Consider the following 22,986-nt stretch of genomic DNA (forward strand, 5'->3'; position numbering starts at 1 on the left):
AAAATGTAACTCAAGCGTTTGTTCACGCCGTGGAATTTGCATCCACCGCTTCATGCTCGCCGTCGGAGCCAATTCGCTTCTGTCCGCGTCTCTGCATTGACTTTCCATGTAATCGCGCCGCCCCCAAATATCGCATCGCGTCCGGGTGTGAACGCAGTTTTAGGCTATCGCTATTGGGCAATCCCACTGCGCATGCGCAGCACTGACAGACTTAATCCACGCTCATCTATGATGTGAGCCCCACCTACGGACTCACTTCCGTATAAATAGGAAGGAGGCCCGACAATTTGCTCCCATTTTCCTTCAGCAGTCCGTTGCAGAAGCACTGTCAGGCACAAGCTCTTTTCAGAGCCGCACGCTAAAAAGCAAAAATTCCTCTTCTAAAAAGCTTTTGTTCCAATTATTAAGATGCCAAACAGGATACATTATGAGTTACGACCGGCGCTCACGGTGTGAGTCCTGCCTGCTATGGAGCCAGAATTGGGTCAATATTCTAGCGCGCAAAACAAGCTACTCACGAGCGAAAAATGTGCTTTTACATGCGCATAAAATGACCCTGGCGCACAGATTAAACCCCCACGAGCGGCTGTCACTACCCGATCTGCAGCCCTGCCCATGATGGGCGGTTCTAGGGGGGGCCAGGGGGGCCAGTGCCCCCCTAACACTGACCTCTGACCCCTCTGTGGCCCCCCTAACAATGAAATTTATTTATTTATATACCCAAGTAGGACACTTGACACAGTGCCAAAAGCCACTGTGTCAAGTGTCCTACTTGGGTTGCCGTACGAAGTTGTCCATTATGGCGGACCATCTCGCACATGCGCACTGCAGATCGGGCAGGGTGGCATATCGGGTAGTGACAGCGGCTATGCGAGAGACAGCCCTCTTGCTTGCTCGCGGGGGTGTCAGCCTCACTCGCTCGCAGAGTCTGTCTGCGTGTGCGTGAAAAGTTTCTGATACTTTGGGGCGGAGCTACTGGACTTTGATTAACAGCTGCCTGGAAGCCCGGAGTTGCCCGATTTGATCATTGCCTGAACTACCAAGAGCCGAGGAGTGACAGCAGCAAGATTAGTTGGACGAGATTTATTGGTGAAGTTGTCCATAAAAAAGTATTATATTCGTAAAGCTAATCTGCTAGCCACTGTCTGCTGTAAGCACCTACAATAGGTTGGAAACATGAAGGTCCAGTGTTAACATGTAGAAAACAAGTTAACCTAGAGGCCGTTTTATGATAACGTTTTGGTATAATTGGCCATTTTAATTTTCAATATTCAATGAATATGTAATGATGCTTAGTGAGGTTCAAGGTTCAAGGCTCTTATTAGTCATAAATACATAGCTACAGTGTAGTTATGACGATGAAAACCTTAGGTCACTGGCTCCTCCAACAGTGCAACACAATAAAACAGAAAAAATAGTGCAAGTAAATACAAAAAGAAAAATAGTAAAAAAGTGAAATAGTGCAATAAGAGTCTATATGCAAGTGATTGAATATGATATATTAGATAAATAATTTCTAAGATTAATGTTGTGGATATTGTTTCAAAAGTGCAGGTGTTTAGCAGTCTTATGGCCTGTGGGATGAAGCTGTCTCTGAACCTGGTGGTGTTAGTCCGGATGCTGCGGGACCGCCTGCCAGACGGCAGCAGACGGAACAGTTTGTGGCTGGGGGGATGGGGGTCTTTGATAATCCTGAGGGCTTTCTTCCTGAGCCGCTGGGAGTAGAGGTCCTCCATGGATGGCTGCTCCGTCCTGGTGATGTTCAGCTTCCACCACCCTCTGTAGAGTCTTACGGTTGAGGGCGGTGCAGCTGCCGTACCAGGCCGTGATGCAGCCAGTCAGGATCCTCTCTATGGAGCACCTGTAGAAGGTCAGGATCCTCTCTATGGAGCACCTGAAGAAGGTCAGGATCCTCTCTATGGAGCACCTGTAGAAGGTCAGGATTCTCTCTATGGAGCACCTGAAGAAGGTCAGGATCCTCTCTATGGAGCACCTGAAGAAGGTCAGGATTCTCTCTATGGAGCACCTGAAGAAGGTCAGGATCCTCTCTATGGAGCACCTGTAGAAGGTCAGGATCCTCTCTATGGAGCACCTGTAGAAGGTCAGGATCCTCTCTATGGAGCACCTGTAGAAGGTCAGGATTCTCTCTATGGAGCACCTGTAGGTCAGGATCCTCTCTATGGAGCACCTGTAGAAGGTCAGGATGCTCTCTATTGAGCACCTGTAGGTCAGGATCCTCTCTATGGAGCACCTGTAGAAGGTCAGGATGCTCTCTATGGAGCACCTGTAGAAGGTCAGGATCCTCTCTATGGAGCACCTGTAGAAGGTCAGGATCCTCTCTATGGAGCACCTGTAGAAGGTCAGGATCCTCTCTATGGAGCACCTGTAGAAGGTCAGGATTCTCTCTATGGAGCACCTGTAGAAGGTCAGGATCCTCTCTATGGAGCACCTGTAGAAGGTCAGGATCCTCTCTATGGAGCACCTGTAGAAGGTCAGGATCCTCTCTATGGAGCACCTGTAGAAGGTCAGGATCCTCTCTATGGAGCACCTGTAGAAGGTCAGGATTCTCTCTATGGAGCACCTGTAGAAGGTCAGGATGCTCTCTATGGAGCACCTGTAGAAGGTCAGGATCCTCTCTATGGAGCACCTGTAGAAGGTCAGGATGCTCTCTATGGAGCACCTGTAGAAGGTCAGGATGCTCTCTATGGAGCACCTGAGGGTCAGGATCCTCTCTATGGAGCACCTGAAGAAGGTCAGGATCCTCTCTATGGAGCACCTGTAGAAGGTCAGGATCCTCTCTATGGAGCACCTGTAGAAGGTCAGGATCCTCTCTATGGAGCACCTGTAGAAGGTCAGGATGCTCTCTATGGAGCACCTGTAGAAGGTCAGGGTCCTCTCTATGGAGCACCTGGAGAAGGTCAGGATGCTCTCTATGGAGCACCTGTAGAAGGTCAGGGTCCTCTCTATGGTGCACCTGTAGAAGGTCAGGATCCTCTCTATGTACCTGAGGACATGCAAATATGTTTGTTGTCAACTACAAAGACAACCAATGATCTTAAAAGCAGATTGTCAGCCTCCTTCCTATTTATACGGAAGTGAGTCCATAGGTGGGCCCACGTCGTAGGTGGGCCTGGATGTAGTCTGTCAGTGCTGCGCATGCGCAGAGGGATTACCCAGTAGTGATAGCCTTAGAGCAGTGCTTCTCAAAGTGTGGTCCGAGGACCACTGGTGGTCCGTGAGCGCCCCCTAGTGGTCCGTGAGTATATTGGTAAAATTTCACATTTGAAATTAATTAATTAATTTGAGTTTCCCGACTCTTGCGGGAATATTTCCGCAATGGAGCGAGCTTAAGTTTCACTTTCAATTGCATGATATAGCCCCGCGCAACACCTTCATCACACAACTTGCCACTTGTTTGTACCATATTCAGGCGATTTGTAATCTATTCTAGAAAAACGATGTGATTTTGGGTATTTGTGGAGTTAGGTGGTCCGCGAGTGTGTTTTTATTGGTTAAGTGTCCTTGGTATGAACAAGTTTGAGAAACACTGCCTTAGAGGGATGCGCCTATACTCATAGAAGCTGGGTTACAGTATGTAACCCCAGTCTCTCTCTCATTCTCTTTCCGTGTCCAGATCACTGTGGATAATATATGTCTGATTATACTGAGGGCAGTAACTATTGGATTATTTTAAATCACATTCCAGATCAGAACAAGAGAATGGAGAAGGGGGAACTGAATCACTGCAGCATGTGACTAGAGATCTGTATATAACAGCCACTTAAGAATAGGCTCAGACAAATCAGGCATGCTGCTCATGAGTCAGTCTGTGAGCCATAGCACAGTGTCCTTGTCCCTGCACGCTATATGGACACGTCCATGTTTTAAGCTCATGTATTCACGCTGAGATGAATGCCACTACAATCAGGTGGTAATCACAGCAAGTTAGTTCATTCTGAAGGACTACTACATTTAAACTACGCATGTTGCTGCAAAGCTTAAATAAACCCTTTTTAGGTTGAAAATAATCCAGAAGGGTGTGCTCTGCTGCTCGGAGCAGCCCGTTGCAGGCCCCTGCTCGGAGCAGCCCGTTGCAGGCCCCTGCTCGGAGCAGCCCGTTGCAGGCCCCTGCTCGGAGCAGCCCGTTGCAGGCCCCTGCTCGGAGCAGCCCGTTGCAGGCCCCTGCTCGGAGCAGCCCGTTGCAGGCCCCTGCTCGGAGCTTCAGCATCAGACTGAGACACAGAGCACATGTATTGGTCCCACAGAGGGGACAGTTCCATTGTTACAGCACTACACTCGCTCTGTTTTCTGCCCTCCTCCTCCTCTTCATCACTAATGCCATGCAGGTCCATTCAGCTGACCGATAGTCCTCACTGTGGTTCTGAAGGTCCACTAATCTGACCTCTGATGTCTCCTTACAGTCACAGATGAGGACACGGTTAAAAGGTACTACGCCAAGTTTGAGGAGAAGTTCTTCCAGACGTGTGAAAAAGAGTTGGCCAAGATCAACACCTTCTACTCTGGTAATGACTCCACACACACACACACACACACACACACACACACACACACACACACACACACACACACACACACACACACACACACACACACACACACACACACACACACACACACATTCAACACACCTCTGAGAGTCTGCTGTGATATTATCCCGCACATCTTTTCTACACTTCAAGTCCTTCTCCTTGTATTACTCTGCTCCCTCCAGAGAAGCTGGCGGAGGCCCAGCGGCGCTTTGCCACGCTGCAGAACGAGCTGCAGTCGTCGCTGGATGCCCAGAGGGAGAGCTGGGCCAACGGGCGGGGGCTGAGGAAGAGGAAGACGGTGTTCGCCCTGTCGCAGCAGGAGCGCTGCAAGCACAGGAACATCAAGGACCTGCAGCTGGCCTTCTCCGAGTTCTACCTCAGCCTCATCCTGCTGCAGAACTACCAGGTGCGCCCTCAGACTGACACAAGGCCTGATCCAGCACTCGGTCCCTCCCTGCACCTCGTTCATCTTCTCTTCATTTGATGTTATTAGAACATGAAAAGACGGAGGGTTTCATTAACGTTTCATCTCACGATCACCCTCCCTGTGCGACTTCAGAGCATGCTGCATGCTTCCTCCGTTTGAGCACACCTGAACCCACACGAGCAGAACACTCACCCTGGATCACGTGTCTCCAGTGCGAGCAGTACATGTAGTCTCATTAGCTTCCACTGCCTTGCAGTTCATGGTGAACGTTATCATGTAACACTGACAGCCCTAGGGACACTATATTTAAACACGTTTACTATTCATAATACGGTTTAGAGAACACATGGTGGTCACATACATGATAATAGTTTGTTGTGGTGATATCTAACGTGTGATGCTGACAGTGCAGTTTATACAGGTTGTAGTCCAAGCTGCACTGATGCATACGTTTACAGAGGGTACTAACGTGAAGAGAAACCGTTACCAAGTCAATGTTAGCCTGGAGTCAATGCATCAGGTGCACATAAAGCCAGCTCAGAGGAGGGTCTGCTGCGCGTGTCCTCAGAATGTCGGATGTGATTTACTGCTTGTTGTTCCTGCATGGTGTTCCCGTTGACCTGATGCTGTAGTTGGTGTCCTGCACATTGCCTGTTGATGAGCACAGCTGGAGCGCATGCCGAGCCTCCTGGCACATCCCTTTAGAGTTCCACTTCTTCCATCAGCCGCTTTCACAGCTTTCATTGTTCTTCCATTAAAGTGCTCTCTCCCTGCTCGTCTCTGCAGAACCTGAACTTCACAGGTTTCAGGAAGATCCTGAAGAAGCACGATAAGATTCTGGAGACTTCCAGAGGGGCCGACTGGAGGGTAGTCCACGTTGAAGTGGCTCCATTTTACACATGCAAGAAGATCACACAGCTCATCTCTGAGACTGAGGTACACACACACACACACACACACACACACACACACACACACACACACACACACACACACACACACACACACACACACACACTGGGGATGTGCATCTCCATCGCTGAGGCGATGCGCATCTCGATACGTTGCCAACGATACGATACATTAACGATACATTTGAAGCACCAGGCGAGGCGATACGATGCACCCCTGGTGCGATACGGCTCGATTCAACACGATGCAAACATAATGATACTTCAATGTGGTCCGACAGAGGATCTAGTTTTATTCCTCACATGCAGCAAATCATAAATTAACAAAAAAGTGCTCCACATATTTGGTTCTCTCTGCTCGCACTGCGCATCCCATCATGCTGTTTCTTTTATACCTTGAATAAAAAACACCTTTCACAAGCTGGCCTTTTCACAAGGGTAGTGTCCTCTGTCTCCAGAGGACAGTCCAGTGTTATAACACCTCTCAGTGAAACTATGTAAGGACGCATTGCCTGATTAACAATGTGCTGATAACAGCCACCATCGTGCCATGCCCATACAGCTGCTGCCTGATGTGCTCAACACTCATCCAGAGGCTGACTCACCAGTGAGCAGGAAGCACTGGTTTATATGGGAACAATAAAGAACACAGATAACCTTTCACAAACAGGTATTTCATAACTGCTCACAGTGAGGAAGGCATGTAAGCTGCTATTGGCCGTCACAGGCTGCTGTAAACTAAACACCACTCTCTGACAGAACACCTCTTTTCAGACGCAGACCCCATGTCGCCTCTTCATGTGCGTCGCTAAGCTCCTCGTACTACTTGTGTACTTTAAAGCGGCTCGGCATCGTTTACAATTTGCGAGCGATTTTTCAAGTTGACCGTCTTTCTTGAAAAAGCCGAAGTGTTGCCAAACGTTTGATTTGTAGGTATTCTTCGGTGCGCTGTGTTTCTCTTTCTCCTCGACTTCCGTGTGTGTTGATAACTGAGACTCTCGGCCTCCGTAGTGCGAAGCAGAGATCACAGATCGTCTCTGCTGAGTGCTGATTGGATGAGAGGATATTATATGAATGAATCGTTTTTGCAAAGACGCTGCAATCGATGCATCGCGAGGTCAACCCAAACTGTAGCCGATGTGCACTCTTTCAACCGGTGCACTCGCATCTTCAACCTTTATGCAGGTGCATCGGTGAATCTTAACATCCCTAACACACACAGCAGACCTGCAATCTACACACACACACACACACACACACACACACACACACACACACACACACACACACACACACACACACACACACACACACACACACACACACTTTTAGTTTGCATATGCTTCATTAGTATTGATGTGCATACAGCAAGAAGAGTTTTCTTAAAGGTCCCCTATTATACTGTTTTTCATCAATATATACAGAACATGTCTCTGAAGGGTTTGGCTCCAAACACCAAACAGATCGTTGCAGCATTACCCATAATCCCCTCTGTTTCAGCCCTGTTTCCAAAGTGCTGATTCTCTGTCTGTGACTTCAGATGAAAACAAGGAGCCCCTCCCCACGCCCCTCTGAGAGACATTTGGTTACAAAGAACTCAATGGAGCTCTAGAGGAGATTCAGGTGATAAGGTGGGGGGGGGGGTTACCTTGTTGCTGATTGGCTAGTGGCTACACAAGACAACACATCGTTATGACATCATAACGTTTCCAAAATCTGATCAGCTCATTTTCAGACAGGTTTTTATAGAAATGGATCAAAAAGAGAGAATCTGTTGTTCTTGATATGGAATAATATTATAAAGGCAAAACAGAACTGACAAACGGACAATCTACTCTTTCCACAACATACTGTAATCCCCACGAAAGTGTATTTAGAGTACTACTGTCACAAAATAAACACAGGCACGTTTTATACGTTATTCAATTATATTGACATTTTTCCAGCCAAGCAAAACACAAACAAAACTCAACAAAAAGTCCGCTCGGCAATAAACCAAAATGGTGTTTACTGCCTAATCCAGGCCACTATAGTTCATTGACAAAAAAGCTGTTGCTCCTGCGCCCGTCGGCAGCAAAACACGCAAATGTTTGTCGGCCTATTTAGTCCATAATCCACAAAAAAGGAAAACACGATGATCGGCGTGGCACAGAGGATCTCACCCTGTGTTCTCTCTCTCTATCTGTGCGCGTCCTCTCCACGGAGACGTGCTTCCAGGTCGGTCGATGCAATATCCACAATCAGTTACTTTCAGTTACTTCCCCGTTGCATTTTAACCTATGTATACATGCTGAGGAAAGTTAAAGGGGACCTATCATGCAAAATGCACTTTTGTACGTCTTTTATACATGAATATGTGTCCCCGGTGTTCCAGGGAACTCACCAAGTGTCAGAAAACACAACCCTCTCTCTTTTCCTCCGTACCCAAATCTCTAAAAAAGGGGCTGCAACGGATCTGATACAGACTGATCCAGATTTGAATTATTTTCTACGTCACAAAAGGGGTGCTCCGCCTATTGGTCAATTCTCCACCTATCAGGGGAATGAGAGTTTGGGCCACGGCCGGCCATTGCTGCTCGAAAGAGCTGGAGACGCTGTAGTACATATGCCAGGCCTGTAAGTGGCGCTGTAGTCTGCCACAAAAGCAGCAAAGAAGACTTCCCTTGCATGGTTGCCATGGTTGCCCTTCTGTTTATTCTCCGCTGTGGCTCTTTTTCTCCCTCCCCGAGGCAAGCGTTTGCACCTCCTGCTTTAAAACAAATGAATAATGACTCTATATAATCATATGTAAGGGATAATGTGCAGCGACGCGGTCATTATGGGGAAAAGAACACCGACAGGCTGATCAGGAGCCCGACGCGAGGCGGAGGGATCTAGATCGGCATGAAGGTGTTATTGATTTAAAAAATAGTTGTATTGATTTAAATTGACATGCATCCGCTAAGAAAAGTAGTCCGTTGTTACCGTTTGAACTAACGTAGCAACTGCAGGAACTGCTTCGATAGCGTTTTTGAGGAGCTTTTTGATTACAGGTTTGAAAACATCGTTGCTTGCTTTAAAAGTAGCACAATTACACAAAAATATGTGTCGCCGTTTCATGTCTATGTCTGGACCGCTGCGTAAAAAGGAGGGTTTCTGCCCCATTACTTCTCTTCTTACTTCTATAAGAATAAAACACGGAGGACGGAGATCTCTTTTTGTCCCCCTCTTCTGACAGCCCAGCAGCTGATCTCAGAGCACGCTCCCCTCTCCTGCAGGGGGGCGTGGTCAGCTGCAGGGGGGCGTGGTCAGCTGCAGCTCACAGAATCTGTCCCCTGCAAAAACAGAGCTGGAAAGAGCAAATAGAGCGAAATGAGGCATGGCTAAAAACTATATGTATATACTTTATATAGGTATGGCCCTACAATATATTGTTCAAATATAGCATATGTCGTCCCCTTTAAATATCCCGCTGAATACCTGCATTCGCCACACACACACACACACACACACACACACACACACACACACACTTCCTCCTCCCGTGAGAACCAGCCCCTGGGACGCGCCCACTAAAAAGCCTCTGGGCGCGCCGCGACAGGTGAATATGTAGATGAGGCTTGAAGACCCACACCCTCAAACCGTACATAACGGTGCACATTAACAACTGCAGTTGCGAGGATAATCTACATGTGCCATAGTTCATTTCATGATAAACAACATGCCTTAACCCTTTTCCCCTGCCATTACAGTTTAGAAGAAACAACGTGAATCAATGTGCGGCCGTCACAACATGGTTAGTAGAAAAGACATGTCTGTGTTTCAGGCATTGGTCACAACAGAGTTGGAAGGCGGTGACAGGCAGAGGGCCATGAAGAGACTGAGGGTCCCCCCCCTGGGAGCTGCACAGGTCTGACACACACACACACACACACACACACACACACACACACACACACAGTATCAACTCATAGGTAGGGTTGGGTATCGTTTGAATTTCCACGATTCCGATTCTACTTTTCGATTCCGGTTCTTAACGGTTCTCGATTCCGGTTCTTTGAGGGGCAGGGGAAAAAAAATGATACTTGCTGCTTCCACCAAGAAAATTACATTTATTCGAGAAACTTTTACACAGGTTAGTTTCCAGTAATATCCACATGAATCAGTCTGTTTATATTCACTGCTATGTAACTGTAACCTGAGAACCACTGAAGCTGCAACAGTGCAACTTTTAAAGGAACCCCCCCCCCCCCCCCCCCATTTAAAAACGGTTCTTGTTGAGAAAAACCAGCATATCTGCCTCTCAGGCACACCGGGAAGAAATGTTTGAACATTTTAAAGCAAAATGCTTCAATCTGGTGCACTTTAAGCAGAATGACTAGAGACTAGATCTAGGGGGTACAACTCCAAACACCCATTTGAATAATTAAATAAGTATGTGAACATAACCAGTAACCTACCATAGCCAATAACAAATACACATATTTTATTTGTGTTGTTCATTCATATCTTATTTTATTTATGCATATTTTGTGTATCTCTCCAGTTTAAAACGATATGTCTGGTGTACTGTCCTATAGTATACATTGGAATGATTTCAAACCTGTTTTATCCCAATAATTATAAAGGAGTGCCTTGGAAATATGTGTTTACGTAAATTGTGACCAAACCGTTTGAGACCCACTGAGATAACTTAGCCTCCACAGATCTGGGCCCGAGGCGAACCTCTATAACGCCAGTGCGACCGGCCGGCCCTGGTCTCAGGTTACGCTGTAGGAAGTGTAGGTACAACGCTACATTTCCCGCCTCGCCGCAGTCATACAGTAGGCTACGGAGAGCGGCGAGGAACATTTCCTCAGGCATCGAAAAGCGGAACCGAAATTCACATTTCTAAATGATGCCGTTGGAATGGAAATGTTGGAACCGGTTCTCGGTACCCAACCCTACTCATAGGTTCTGCTCACTAACTCGTCCTCCTCTGCATTCACATGCTCCTGTTGTCCTGTTCTAGTCAAATAAAGCAACTTGTAGCAGTGACCCTCAAATGGATATGTGTTGTCCCAAAAGTGAGACACAATCTACAGTTAGATGTTTGATCCTTTTGGATGTTGATGCTACTTCAGAATGGATTGGAATGGAACAAAAAACTACTCTCTTTTATTTGACCCAAAAACAATACAAGTCTAACCTTTGCATCTCTCAACGTACACTGCACTTGTACGGTATGTAATCCTGATACGATATGCTCAGAGGACAGCTGTGGTGGTCTCCCCACGGATAGACAGCATTGTGCCTGAAGTGATGTTATGCAATGATCACATGTGCTGTCAGATGTGCTCAGTGTTGTGGTGTCCCCTCAGCCGGCTCCGGCCTGGACCACCTTCAGGGTGGGGCTGTACTGCGGAGTGTTCCTGGTGCTGATGGTCACCGTGGTCATTACAGGTACTGCTCTAGCAAGTCCTTCATTCCCTCCCTCCCTCCGTTCCCTCCTTCTTTCCTTTGTTCCTTCTTTGCTTCCTTCCCTCCTTCTTGACTTCCATCCTTCCTTTTTTACTTCTTTGCTTCCTTCCCTCCTTATTTCCTTCCTTCTGTCCTTCCCTCCTTCTTACCTTTGCTACTTCTTTGCTTCCTCCCCTCCTTATTTCCTTACTTCTGTCCTTCCCTCCTTCTTGCCTTTGTTACTTCTTTGCTTCCTTCCCTCCTTATTTCCTTCCTTCTGTCCTTCCCTCCTTCTTGCCTTTGTTACTTCTTTGCTTCCTTCCCTCCTTATTTCCTTCATTCTGTCCTTCCCTTCTTCTTGCCTTTGTTACTTCTTTGCTTCCTTCCCTCCTTATTTCCTTCCTTCTGTCCTTCCCTCCTTCTTGCCTTTGTTACTTCTTTGCTTCCTTCCCTCCTTATTTCCTTCCTTCTGTCCTTCCCTCCTTCTTGCCTTTGTTACTTCTTTGCTTCCTTCCCTCCTTATTTCCTTCCTTCTGTCCTTCCCTCCTTCTTGCCTTTGTTACTTCTTTGCTTCCTTCCCTCCTTATTTCCTTCCTTCTGTCCTTCCCTCCTTCTTGCCTTTGTTACTTCTTTGCTTCCTTCCCTCCTTATTTCCTACCTATCTTCCCCCTTCCCTCCTGCATTCTTCTCTCCTGCCTTCTTTCATTCCTTCCCTCCTTATATCCTTCTGTCCTTCCTTTTTTCCTTCCTTGCATCGATCGTTCCTCTTTCCTTTCTTCCTTCCTTCCTTTCCTCTCCTCTTTCCTTCCTTCCCTCCATCTTTCCTCTCTCCTTCCTTCCTTGGAAATAACCACACTGGAGTTTAGGAATATTAGTTGTTCATGACTTATATGTTAAGGGTTTTTATTTCGTACTCTCAATGTGTTAGTCAAATAGATGGCTGTTGTAAATAACTACCCTCAAACTGTTGCCACAGCAACATTATCTGTGGAAATAGGGCTGGGAGATGTGATGGCAGTCAAACAAAAGGTTTATATCATGTTCTCATATCATGTTTGCCGTCATTTTAATAGACACATTTGTGAACTACAGCGTGGCCTGCTTTAACACGGGACCTTATCTAAAGATAATATCTGGAACAATAGTCACTACAGGGTTGTGAATGTTGAACTAGTCGTACACGCGGTTGGTAAAGCGATGCTTTCTCTCCAGGGGCTGTGGTGATCCGCACGGCTGACGTGTGGCCGATGATCAGGATCTACAGAGGAGGCTTCCTGCTGATACAATTCCTCTTCCTGCTAGGTATTCACACACACACACACACACACACAAATTATACAATTAACTCCAGGCAAGTTTGTGTATATTAAAGCAGTTTATAATAATAATGATATGTGATTGTGTAAAGCACTACACGTGTTTGTATATAAAGTAGCCAATTGTGCAAATAAAGAGACAGTTAGCAGACGTTAGCAGCTGGATGTGTCCACCAGAGGCCTGTACCACGAACCCAGTGCAACTGACCCTGGATCTGTTTGAGTTACTTACCTAATCTAAAACAAACGCTCTCTCGCTCAGCGGTCCTACGACGCTGGTTATCAACGTGGTCACTCAAGCCCGGTGTGTCCTATCTAGTTAGGTGCGCGTTCACATGAAAGGGGCGGGGTTAGCAACATTTGACCACAAACATGGAGAAGCGTACTGACAGCGCAGCGTCATACTTCCTGAATGAAAAGTGAACTTTAATACTAGTCAAATATGAAGAAGTTAAACTTTAAACATCCATGACTTAAACACTTGATCAGGATCAAAGCCTCAGAGCTGCAGCTGCAAGGTGAACACAGCTGGGACAGAACACGTGTTTGAATGCGTTCATTAACAGGTTTATGATATCACTGCCCGTCTAAAACACGATCTGACTTCAATTACATTTGACTCGAGTTTGACTCGAGTGTTATCGTAAAATAATACTTCTGCATCCACTCACAGTGCCACAGACTGTACTTAGTGTACTCTGATCCGGTTACTTATGTTGTGGCAGATATTTAAGTAAGCTTTCTTAACGCTAATGTTATAATAGTCAGATTGCTCTGAAGATGGAGGTGATATTCTGTTCATGTTCACGTTCACACAGTCGGTGATTTTTGCCGGCCGTCTTTCCTGCGACGGCAGCTTTTCTGTATTTCCTTTCTCCTGTAATATGACTTGATCGCTTTAAACTCCGCACACTGAGCTCTGATTGGTCAGCAGGCGGTGCTTTCACTGAGTTGAGCTCTTAGCCTGCAACCTAACCTGCTCCGGGGCAGGTTAGCTGCTAAGCATCAGTTACCATGGAGATCTAGCTCGCTAAAAAGAGAACCAGCTTCGTAGGACCGGAAAGCCCGAGTTCTCCCTGAAGTTAGCCGCTAAGCGAACATCCGGCTTCGTAGTGCAGGCCTCTGGCCTTGATTATAGCAAATTCATTAAAAACACAAGTAAATCCAGAAGACATGTCGTTGATGAATCTCAGGACAGCTTCTTACGAGGCACTCCATAGACATGAAGAGAGCTTGATCGCACATTTGATCATCTTAGATAGTTACGACCCCCGGTTACAAGGGGAACAGTTGCATGTGCTGAGACCTGACTGGTCTGTGACTATCCCAGTGTGCCAGGCCTCCTACAGAGAACACACCGGTGTATCCTCCTCCATCCTCGTCACCGCTCCTCCAGATGCCCTTTAGGAGTCTGATGTCCTTCAGACTGTGGGCTGAGTTTGATTTCCGTCTCACAAGCTACCAGCTAAGGAGTCGAGGAGGCAACACATTGAGAATTGAGAAAAGCCTAAGGCCTAAAGAAGGAAGCTGTGTCTGTCCTACTAATGCATGAGCCACTGTTCTGCTCTTTCAGGCATCAACACCTACGGCTGGAGGCAGGCAGGAGTTAACCACGTGCTCATATTTGAGCTCAACCCCCGAAACAACCTGTCGCACCAACATCTGTTTGAGGTGCGAGCAAATCATATGTCTGTCCAGCAATCACAACACTGCCGCATGATGTGGAACATATGATGTGTTTTTAATGCTGATAAAGTGTGTGTGTGTGTGTGTGTGTGTGTGTGTGTGTGTGTGTGTGTGTGTGTGTGTGTGTGTGTGTGTGTGTGTGTGTGTGTGTGTGTGTGTGTGTGTGTGTGTGTGTGTGTGTGTGTGTGTGTGTGTGTGTGTGTGTGTGTGTGTGTGTGTGTGTGTGTGTGTGTGTGTGTGTGTGTGTGTGTGTGTGTGTGTGTGTGTGTGTGTGTGTGTGTGTGTGTGTGTGTGTGTGTGTGTGTGTGTGTGTGTGTGTGTGTGTGTGTGTGTGTGTGTGTGTGTGTGTGTGTGTGTGTGTGTGTGTGTGTGTGTGTAGATTGCAGGCCTGCTGGGGGTGCTGTGGTGTGTGAGCCTGCTGTCCTGCCTCTTCAGTGATAGCATCCTGGTACCAATGCAGGCTAACCCTCTCGCTCTCTACGGCCTCTTCTTCCTCTTCCTCATCAACCCCTTCAAGACCTGCTACTATAAGTCACGCTTCTGGCTCCTAAAACTCTTGGTACGGTCAATTACTCAATTACATTTGACAAAAATCCGTTTTTGTTCTCCCCATTGTTCATCTTTGTGTAACTGTAAAGTGTAGTTGATGCAGAAATGATGTTGTGTTCAGGGTTTGAGAGAGAGTACTGATCGTGTGAATAGCCTCAAATATTCAGTTTCCCATTTGATGCAATCTGTGCCTCCTGTGTATTTCTTATTCGACACGAAGCATTCTGCAGCTCCTAGTCTACGAACACGAAGCATTCTGCAGCTCCTAGTCTACGAACACGAAGCATTCTGCAGCTCCTAGTCTACGAACACGAAGCATTCTGCAGCTCCTAGTCTACGAACACGAAGCATTCTGCAGCTCCTAGTCTATGAACACGAAGCATTCTGCAGCTCCTAGTCTACGAACATGAAGCATTCTGCAGCTCCTAGTCTACGAACACGAAGCATTCTGCAGCTCCTAGTCTACGAACACGAAGCATTCTGCAGCTCCTAGTCTACGAACACGAAGCATTCTGCAGCTCCTAGTCTACGAACACGAAGCATTCTGCAGCTCCTAGTCTACGAACACGAAGCATTCTGCAGCTCCTAGTCTACGAACACGAAGCATTCTGCAGCTCCTAGTCTACGAACACGAAGCATTCTGCAGCTCCTAGTCTACGAACACGAAGCATTCTGCAGCTCCTAGTCTACGAACACGAAGCATTCTGCAGCTCCTAGTCTACGAACACGAAGCATTCTGCAGCTCCTAGTCTACGAACACGAAGCATTCTGCAGCTCCTAGTCTATGAACACGAAGCATTCTGCAGCTCCTAGTCTATGAACATGAAGCATTCTGCAGCTCCTAGTCTACGAACACGAAGCATTCTGCAGCTCCTAGTCTACGAACACGAAGCATTCTGCAGCTCCTAGTCTACGAACAAGAAGCATTCTGCAGCTCCTAGTCTATGAACACGAAGCATTCTGCAGCTCCTAGTCTACGAACATGAAGCATTCTGCAGCTCCTAGTCTACGAACACGAAGCATTCTGCAGCTCCTAGTCTACGAACACGAAGCATTCTGCAGCTCCTAGTCTACGAACACGAAGCATTCTGCAAGCTCCTAGTCTACGAACAAGAAGCATTCTGCAGCTCCTAGTCTACGAACACGAAGCATTCTGCAGCTCCTAGTCTACGAACACGAAGCATTCTGCAGCTCCTAGTCTACGAACACGAAGCATTCTGCAGCTCCTAGTCTACGAACACGAAGCATTCTGCAGCTCCTAGTCTACGAACACGAAGCATTCTGCAGCTCCTAGTCTACGAACACGAAGCATTCTGCAGCTCCTAGTCTACGAACACGAAGCATTCTGCAGCTCCTAGTCTACGAACACGAAGCATTCTGCAGCTCCTAGTCTACGAACACGAAGCATTCTGCAGCTCCTAGTCTACGAACAAGAAGCATTCTGCAGCTCCTAGTCTACGAACACGAAGCATTCTGCAGCTCCTAGTCTACGAACACGAAGCATTCTGCAGCTCCTAGTCTACGAACACGAAGCATTCTGCAGCTCCTAGTCTACGAACACGAAGCATTCTGCAGCTCCTAGTCTACGAACACGAAGTATTCTGCAGCTCCTAGTCTGTGAACATGAAGCATTCTGCAGCTCCTAGTCTACGAACACGAAGCATTCTGCAGCTCCTAGTCTGTGAACATGAAGCATTCTGCAGCTCCTAGTCTACGAACACGAAGCATTCTGCAGCTCCTACTCTACGAACACGAAGCATTCTGCAGCTCCTAGTCTACGAACACGAAGCATTCTGCAGCTCCTAGTCTATGAACACGAAGCATTCTGCAGCTCCTAGTCTACGAACACGAAGCATTCTGCAGCTCCTAGTCTACGAACATGAAGCATTCTGCAGCTCCTAGTCTACGAACACGAAGCATTCTGCAGCTCCTAGTCTATGAACATGAAGCATTCTGCAGCTCCTAGTCTACGAACACGAAGCATTCTGCAGCTCCTAGTCTACGAACACGAAGCATTCTGCAGCTCCTAGTCTATGAACACGAAGCATTCTGCAGCTCCTAGTCTACGAACACGAAGCATTCTGCAGCTCCTAGTCTACGAACACGAAGCATTCTGCAGCTCCTAGTCTATGAACACGAAGCATTCTGCAGCTCCTAGTCTACGAACATGAAGCATTCTGCAGCTCCTAGTCTACGAACACGAAGCATTCTGCAGCTCCTAGTCTACGAACACGAAGCATTCTGCAGCTCCTAGTCTACGAACATGAAGCATTCTGCAGCTCCTAGTCTACGAACACGAAGCATTCTGCAGCTCCTAGTCTACGAACACGAAGCATTCTGCAGCTCCTAGTCTACGAACACGAAGCAGCAGATCTAAACCATGTACCTACATTGCATTTCATTTCAATTCAATTGTTCGGCAGTGGCTCGGTCAGTAGGGACTGTGTGCCGTAGGGTCGCCGGTTCAAGTCCCCGGCCAGACCTAAATATGGAGTGTGGACTGCTACTTGGGCCCTGCCGTGTCCTGGGCCCTGCCGTGGTGCCCTTGAGCAGGGCACCGGACAACCCCCCCATCCCCCCCCACTCCCATTGCTCCCCGGGCGCTGTACAACAGCTGCCCACTGCTCCTGGTGCTAGGATGGGTTACATGCAGAGGCCACATGTGTGACCATTAAAGAGGGTTCCATCCCTAGATTCCATCTATCCAGTATGGTTGTGAAGGAAACTGCTCATATCTCTTCTCTGTCCTCTGTCCCCCCTCCACAGTTTCGAGTGGTGACTGCTCCCTTCCATCATGTTGGCTTTGCAGACTTCTGGCTGGCGGACCAGCTGAACTCTCTGGGTGTGGTTCTGATGGACCTGGAGTATATGATCTGTTTCTACAGCTTTGAACTAGACTGGAAAAAACATGATGGACTCATCAGCAGCGAGGGTGAGAATGAACAGTGACAGGCTGTCAGCCGGATCCAATGACGATGGACCTACACCTATTCCTGACCACATGTCTGTGTCCCCTCTCCTGCAGGTAGAGATGTGTGTAACTCCTACTCATACGGAGTGCGAGCAGTGATCCAGTGTCTTCCTGCTTGGTTCCGGTTCGTGCAGTGTCTGCGCCGTTACCGCGACACCAAACGGGCCTTCCCTCACCTTGTGAACGCTGGGAAATACTCCACTTCCTTCTTTGTCGTCACCTTTGCTGCCCTATACAGCACACATAAAGGTAGATATTAGCACACAACACGTGTGGTGTTCAATACACTGACAGCTAAGCTTAAACATGCTTTTATTGGAGAAAGACCTTTATTTATCATTTTCGCTTATGGTAGTTTCATAATTTTACATCATTTTGTAAAAGGTCTTCCTGTTTTCGAAGCCCCCTTCTGTTTTTAATTTCCCATTTCCGTTTTTTCTAATTTAGCACAGGAGAAATACCCAAATAGATGGCAATAGGAAACATACACAAATAATACAATAATCATACAGAAATATAAATTAATTCTATAAATAAATAATAAGAACAACAAAAAAAGTGTTTTGGTCCCGTTACATCAGTGTTTCTCAAACTTGTTCATACCAAGAACTACTTAACCAATAAAAAAACACTTGCGGACCACCTAACTCCACAAACCGCCTGAAAATGGTACAAACAAGTGGCAGCATGTGTGAAGAAGGCGTTGCGCTGGGCTATATCATGCAATTTAATTAATTAAATTAATTGTTTATTTCAAATGTGAAATTTTACCAATAGGACCACTAGGGGGCGCTCACGGACCACCAGTGGTCCTTGGACCACACTTTGAGAAGCACTGCATTACATGTTGTGTGGTGCCACCTAGTGATGGTTTGTGGTTATAGGTTTTTCAAAATCAGCTTTGCAATATATTTTGAGAAACCTTCATTTCAGAAAACTCATGCAACAGCAGAGTCATTTCCTACTCCGTGCCCTGAATACAAAACAAATATTCCCTGTCACACTAAAAAGGCCTTTTTATTCAAGTTCGGCCGTCCTGCAGCTCAAAGAACGTTTGTATTCACATTTCTGGGAAGGTATGAGTCCATCTCAATGAAACAGATTACGCATATCACGCCCACTCCATGACTCCATGTTGTGCAAAGGTGTGCTTGTGCTGTTATTATATAATTAATTAATTAATATCAGTCTGAATTGTAATTCTTTCATCGCTTATTTACTTAAACATGTTTGCCACTCATCACATCTACAGCTAACAATTCTATATGACCACTGAAGCCGTAGACAATGGGAACAAAAGTCCAAAACACACTGAGTAATATGTTATTGCTAGGGGTGTAACGGTTCACAAACATTTCGGTTCGGTACGTACCTCGGTGTTTAGGTCACGGTTCGGTATGTTTTCGGTACAGCATACACATTTATCACATAACATATATATATTTTTTTAATTATTATTAAACTGTGAATAATGTATTCACTCAAATAAATATAATAAAATAAACATTAAGGTGCAGCATTTCGATGAACTGAAATAATCTGTACTTGAACTGTACTGTACTAGTACCTGGAGCAAGCTTGACATTATGACTTGCTTGTCATTGTATTTTCATGTTGTTTAAAGAAAGATGAACTTGTCCACATTGCTTGCGGAAAGGGCAGATCTGCTGGCACTAGCAATGTCTCCTGCTGTGGAGAACACCCTCTCGCTAGGGACAGAGGTAGCAGATACAGCCAGGTAGCGCTTTGCTAACATGGCAACATAAGGATATTTGGCGTTTGTAATAGCTTTGGCTCGGTCTGAACTCTCTGCGAGTGGTGGAGGCTTAAATGCTAGCGGGAGTTGGGTTTGCACTTCAGTCTTTTGGTACCGGTGATATTCACGTTCGGGTGATGCCTTTTCAAATGAGTGTGCAAGTTTGATGTATTGCCAGCCGCGTAACCAATGCTAGTTGAACAATGCCGACAAACAGCTTTGGTTCGGTCCACCTGTCTTTGTCCGTCATCCTTGTACATAACTGCGAAACCAAAATGTTCCCAAACCGGAGACTTCAATGATGCTGGAGGATTTTCGAGCTCAACTTTATCTGATTTCGACAGTTCCTCAAATGACTGACTACATTTGAACGCATCCCTCTGACCAGCTCTCATAGTATGCCTCTCGTCCAATGAAATGACTTGGTCGCTCTGACGCGTTGAACCCAATGTGAGCAAATGACTCTGAATGCTGCGACGCAGCACCTGAGATTACTTCCAAGGCAAGGCAAGTTTATTTATATAGCACCTTTCAGCACCAGGCAATTCAAGGTGCTTCACAAAAATGAAAGACATTCAGACAAAGGCATTTAAAAACAGTAAAAGATAATAAAAGAAACATTAAAAGAAAAATGAAAGACATTAAGAAAATGGCATTTAAAATCAGTCATTAAAAAGAAAAGCTAATAAAATAAACATTAAAAGATAAAAGTTACAGTGCAGTCTAAGATATGAATAGTTCAATTATTTCGGTTCTTGATTTTTAATTTATTCACAGAACCTCCCTTTGGAAATCCGAACTTGTCCGTCCCGATTGTTAATTTAGACTGATTGTTTTCAGCATCTTATGCTCGCATGACATCCACAATCGGACCCTCAGGAGGGTGTACTAGCCCCCTACTCTGTTCTATAACAAAGTCTTTAAGTGTTACCTGAACACCCCGTGTTACCAAAACACTATTTTTCACCCATCGGTGCTGTGATACTTGTTCCTCAGTACAAATCACCCAAAAACTGATCGTAAACCCTGGCTACGATGGATATCCCAAATATCCTACTTTCGAGCAGTCCCTCTCATAAATGTCATGGAGTTTCAGACGGTTTTCACCATGTTTTGCTCGCATGACATCCACAATCGGACCCTCAGGAGGGTGTACTAGCCCCCTACTCTGCTTTGCGTTCCATAACAAAATCTTTAAGTGAAGTTGTTCACGTTCTCAATTTTTTTATGTTTAACGTTATATGCGTTCGGTACACTTTGGTACACTTCGGTACACTTCGGTACACACGTGTACCGAAGGGCCTGTACCGAATAATTTCGGTACGGGTACGTATACCGTTACACACCGTTACACCCCTAGTTATTGCATACATAATATAGTTTATTTCTCACTTGTGCTTCAGCACACTTGTTTGGACATTGTATATTAGTATAGTATAAGTATAGGTATATTTTGCTGTCATGTAGAACAGCAGGTTAGCAGATGTATGTAGAGGTTAAAGGCTTGGGATGGTTTTTCATGGTCCTGCTTATAGCTGTCTTCTTTTCATTAAGTACAAACTAGTGCTGTCAAAATTATCGCGTTAACGGCGGTAATTAATTTTTTTAATTAATTGCGTTAAAATATTTAACGCATTTAACGCATGTGCAGAATGGCCCGCCCCATACGTGCCACCAGTGGCAGCGCCAGGGTATGAATGGGGTAGGCTACACCCATACCAAGAAATGGCTTAGCCCCACCATGAGACATGATGTTAAAGTAAGCAAAATAAAGTCTGCCAACTCGCGCGGAGTAAATTGCACAGACAGCAGTTAGTAAGATTGATTTCAGCAGCCACGGTTTTGAAAACTTTTGTCACGTAGTGATCGTCTTCTCAATAGAACATCTTTGATAACGGCGTGGTGTTGTTGCAGGAAGTCCCGACGGAGAATACTCTTGCTGTAGTACAGGGCAGAGCCATATAATAGTAATAATATGGCTCTGGTACAGGGGTGCACATAACTGGTACGCAGCCGGTTATGTGCGTAATCTGAAATGCATACCGTCACTTGTGTCACAAAGCGCATTTGCGTACCGACGTACTTGTGAAGCTTTTCCAGAAGGCGGTTAGATCCCCGGACGACAGAGTCGGTCTCCGTGTGCACAGACAGGCTGCTGTTAACGTCGGTCTGTACAACGGAACTGTGCCAAAACTACGCCAACCGGCTGCGGAGGGAGACTCCCCCCATCACTGGAGAACTGCGCTAAAACAGCTGATCACAACGTTCACACTCTGTGGTCACGAAGTACTCCACTAGCGCGCCCCCCCCCCCCTCTGTCGACTTTCCTGAAGTACTCCACGTTGATAGAAATCAACACGTAATGAATTAAGACCCCACGGTTTGATGATTGATAGGTGTGTGGGCTGTCTTTCATTTTGACACGCATGTTATAATAAACATACATACTGTATGTTAAATGGATATATCCGCCTTCTTTCATTTATCTTTCCATTCCCAACAATATACATAAAGAAATGGCATATTTTGGACATAGTTCGAATGGTGATTAATCATGATTAATTAATTTTTAAGCTGAGATTAATCTGATTACAAATGTTAATCGTGTGACAGCCCTAGTTCAAATACAATAGTCTGCTTTATCAGAAAACAAACAGACATGCATTGCCATTTTTAAACGTATAAACCTGTTGCTGTGGAAGCTGTCTGATGCCACCCCCCCTCTGTCTCTCCTCAGCTGAAGGCCACGCTGACACACAGATCTTCCTCTACCTGTATATCGGCTGTTTGGTGGTCAGCTCCTGTTACACACTGATCTGGGATCTGAAGATGGACTGGGGCCTGTTTGACCGGAACGCAGGAGAGAACACCTTCCTGAGAGAGGAGATAGTGTACCCACATAAGGTAGGAGGCGCGAGTCCCTGACAGTATAACCCATCCTGTGATGATGTGTTAAAACTGCTCTCCTCCCCACCCTCTCCCCAGGCCTATTACTACAGTGCCATAGTGGAGGACGTGCTGCTGCGCTTCTCCTGGATTCTGACCGTGTCCCTCAGCACCGTCTCTGGGCTGCACGGCGTCTCCGACATCCTGGCCACTGTGCTGGCCCCAATGGAGGTCTTTAGGTAGACACAGTCATCATGTCTTTAAAGATTTCTCTTTTCACCCTTTTTCTTTTCTTTTGCCTCTTTCTTTCTTAATCTTGCAATTATTCTTACTGGTCCATTATTCAGTAAACTATCTGAATGTTTCCCAGAGCCCTAATCACTTGTGTTGTCTGATCAAACTTCCAAAGCCCAAGATGTCTTATCTTTTCCATCTGATCTGATTTCCTGTCAAGTATTGACCAATACTCTCTCAATCAGAAGACAATAGTACCGACTGCTGTACAGTATGTGACCT

At 46.2% G+C, this 22,986-nt stretch overlaps 1 protein-coding gene across 1 annotated transcript in view; it reads left to right on the forward strand.

Annotated features, from left to right (window-relative positions):
- Positions 1 to 22,986, forward strand: part of LOC117462367 (xenotropic and polytropic retrovirus receptor 1 homolog) — a 63,178-nt gene that overhangs the window by 37,918 nt on the left and 2,274 nt on the right. The window contains exons 3-14 of the mRNA XM_034104572.2: positions 4,422 to 4,523; positions 4,733 to 4,956; positions 5,764 to 5,913; positions 9,694 to 9,777; positions 11,228 to 11,309; positions 12,519 to 12,608; positions 14,196 to 14,293; positions 14,688 to 14,867; positions 17,624 to 17,789; positions 17,883 to 18,077; positions 22,322 to 22,488; positions 22,570 to 22,709. Coding sequence (XP_033960463.1) covers positions 4,422 to 4,523; positions 4,733 to 4,956; positions 5,764 to 5,913; positions 9,694 to 9,777; positions 11,228 to 11,309; positions 12,519 to 12,608; positions 14,196 to 14,293; positions 14,688 to 14,867; positions 17,624 to 17,789; positions 17,883 to 18,077; positions 22,322 to 22,488; positions 22,570 to 22,709 — 1,678 coding nt within the window. The remainder of the gene's footprint in view (positions 1 to 4,421; positions 4,524 to 4,732; positions 4,957 to 5,763; positions 5,914 to 9,693; positions 9,778 to 11,227; positions 11,310 to 12,518; positions 12,609 to 14,195; positions 14,294 to 14,687; positions 14,868 to 17,623; positions 17,790 to 17,882; positions 18,078 to 22,321; positions 22,489 to 22,569; positions 22,710 to 22,986) is intronic.

The sequence above is a fragment of the Pseudochaenichthys georgianus genome, chromosome 17, assembly GCF_902827115.2.
Source record: "Pseudochaenichthys georgianus chromosome 17, fPseGeo1.2, whole genome shotgun sequence".
NCBI lineage: Eukaryota > Metazoa > Chordata > Actinopteri > Perciformes > Channichthyidae > Pseudochaenichthys > Pseudochaenichthys georgianus.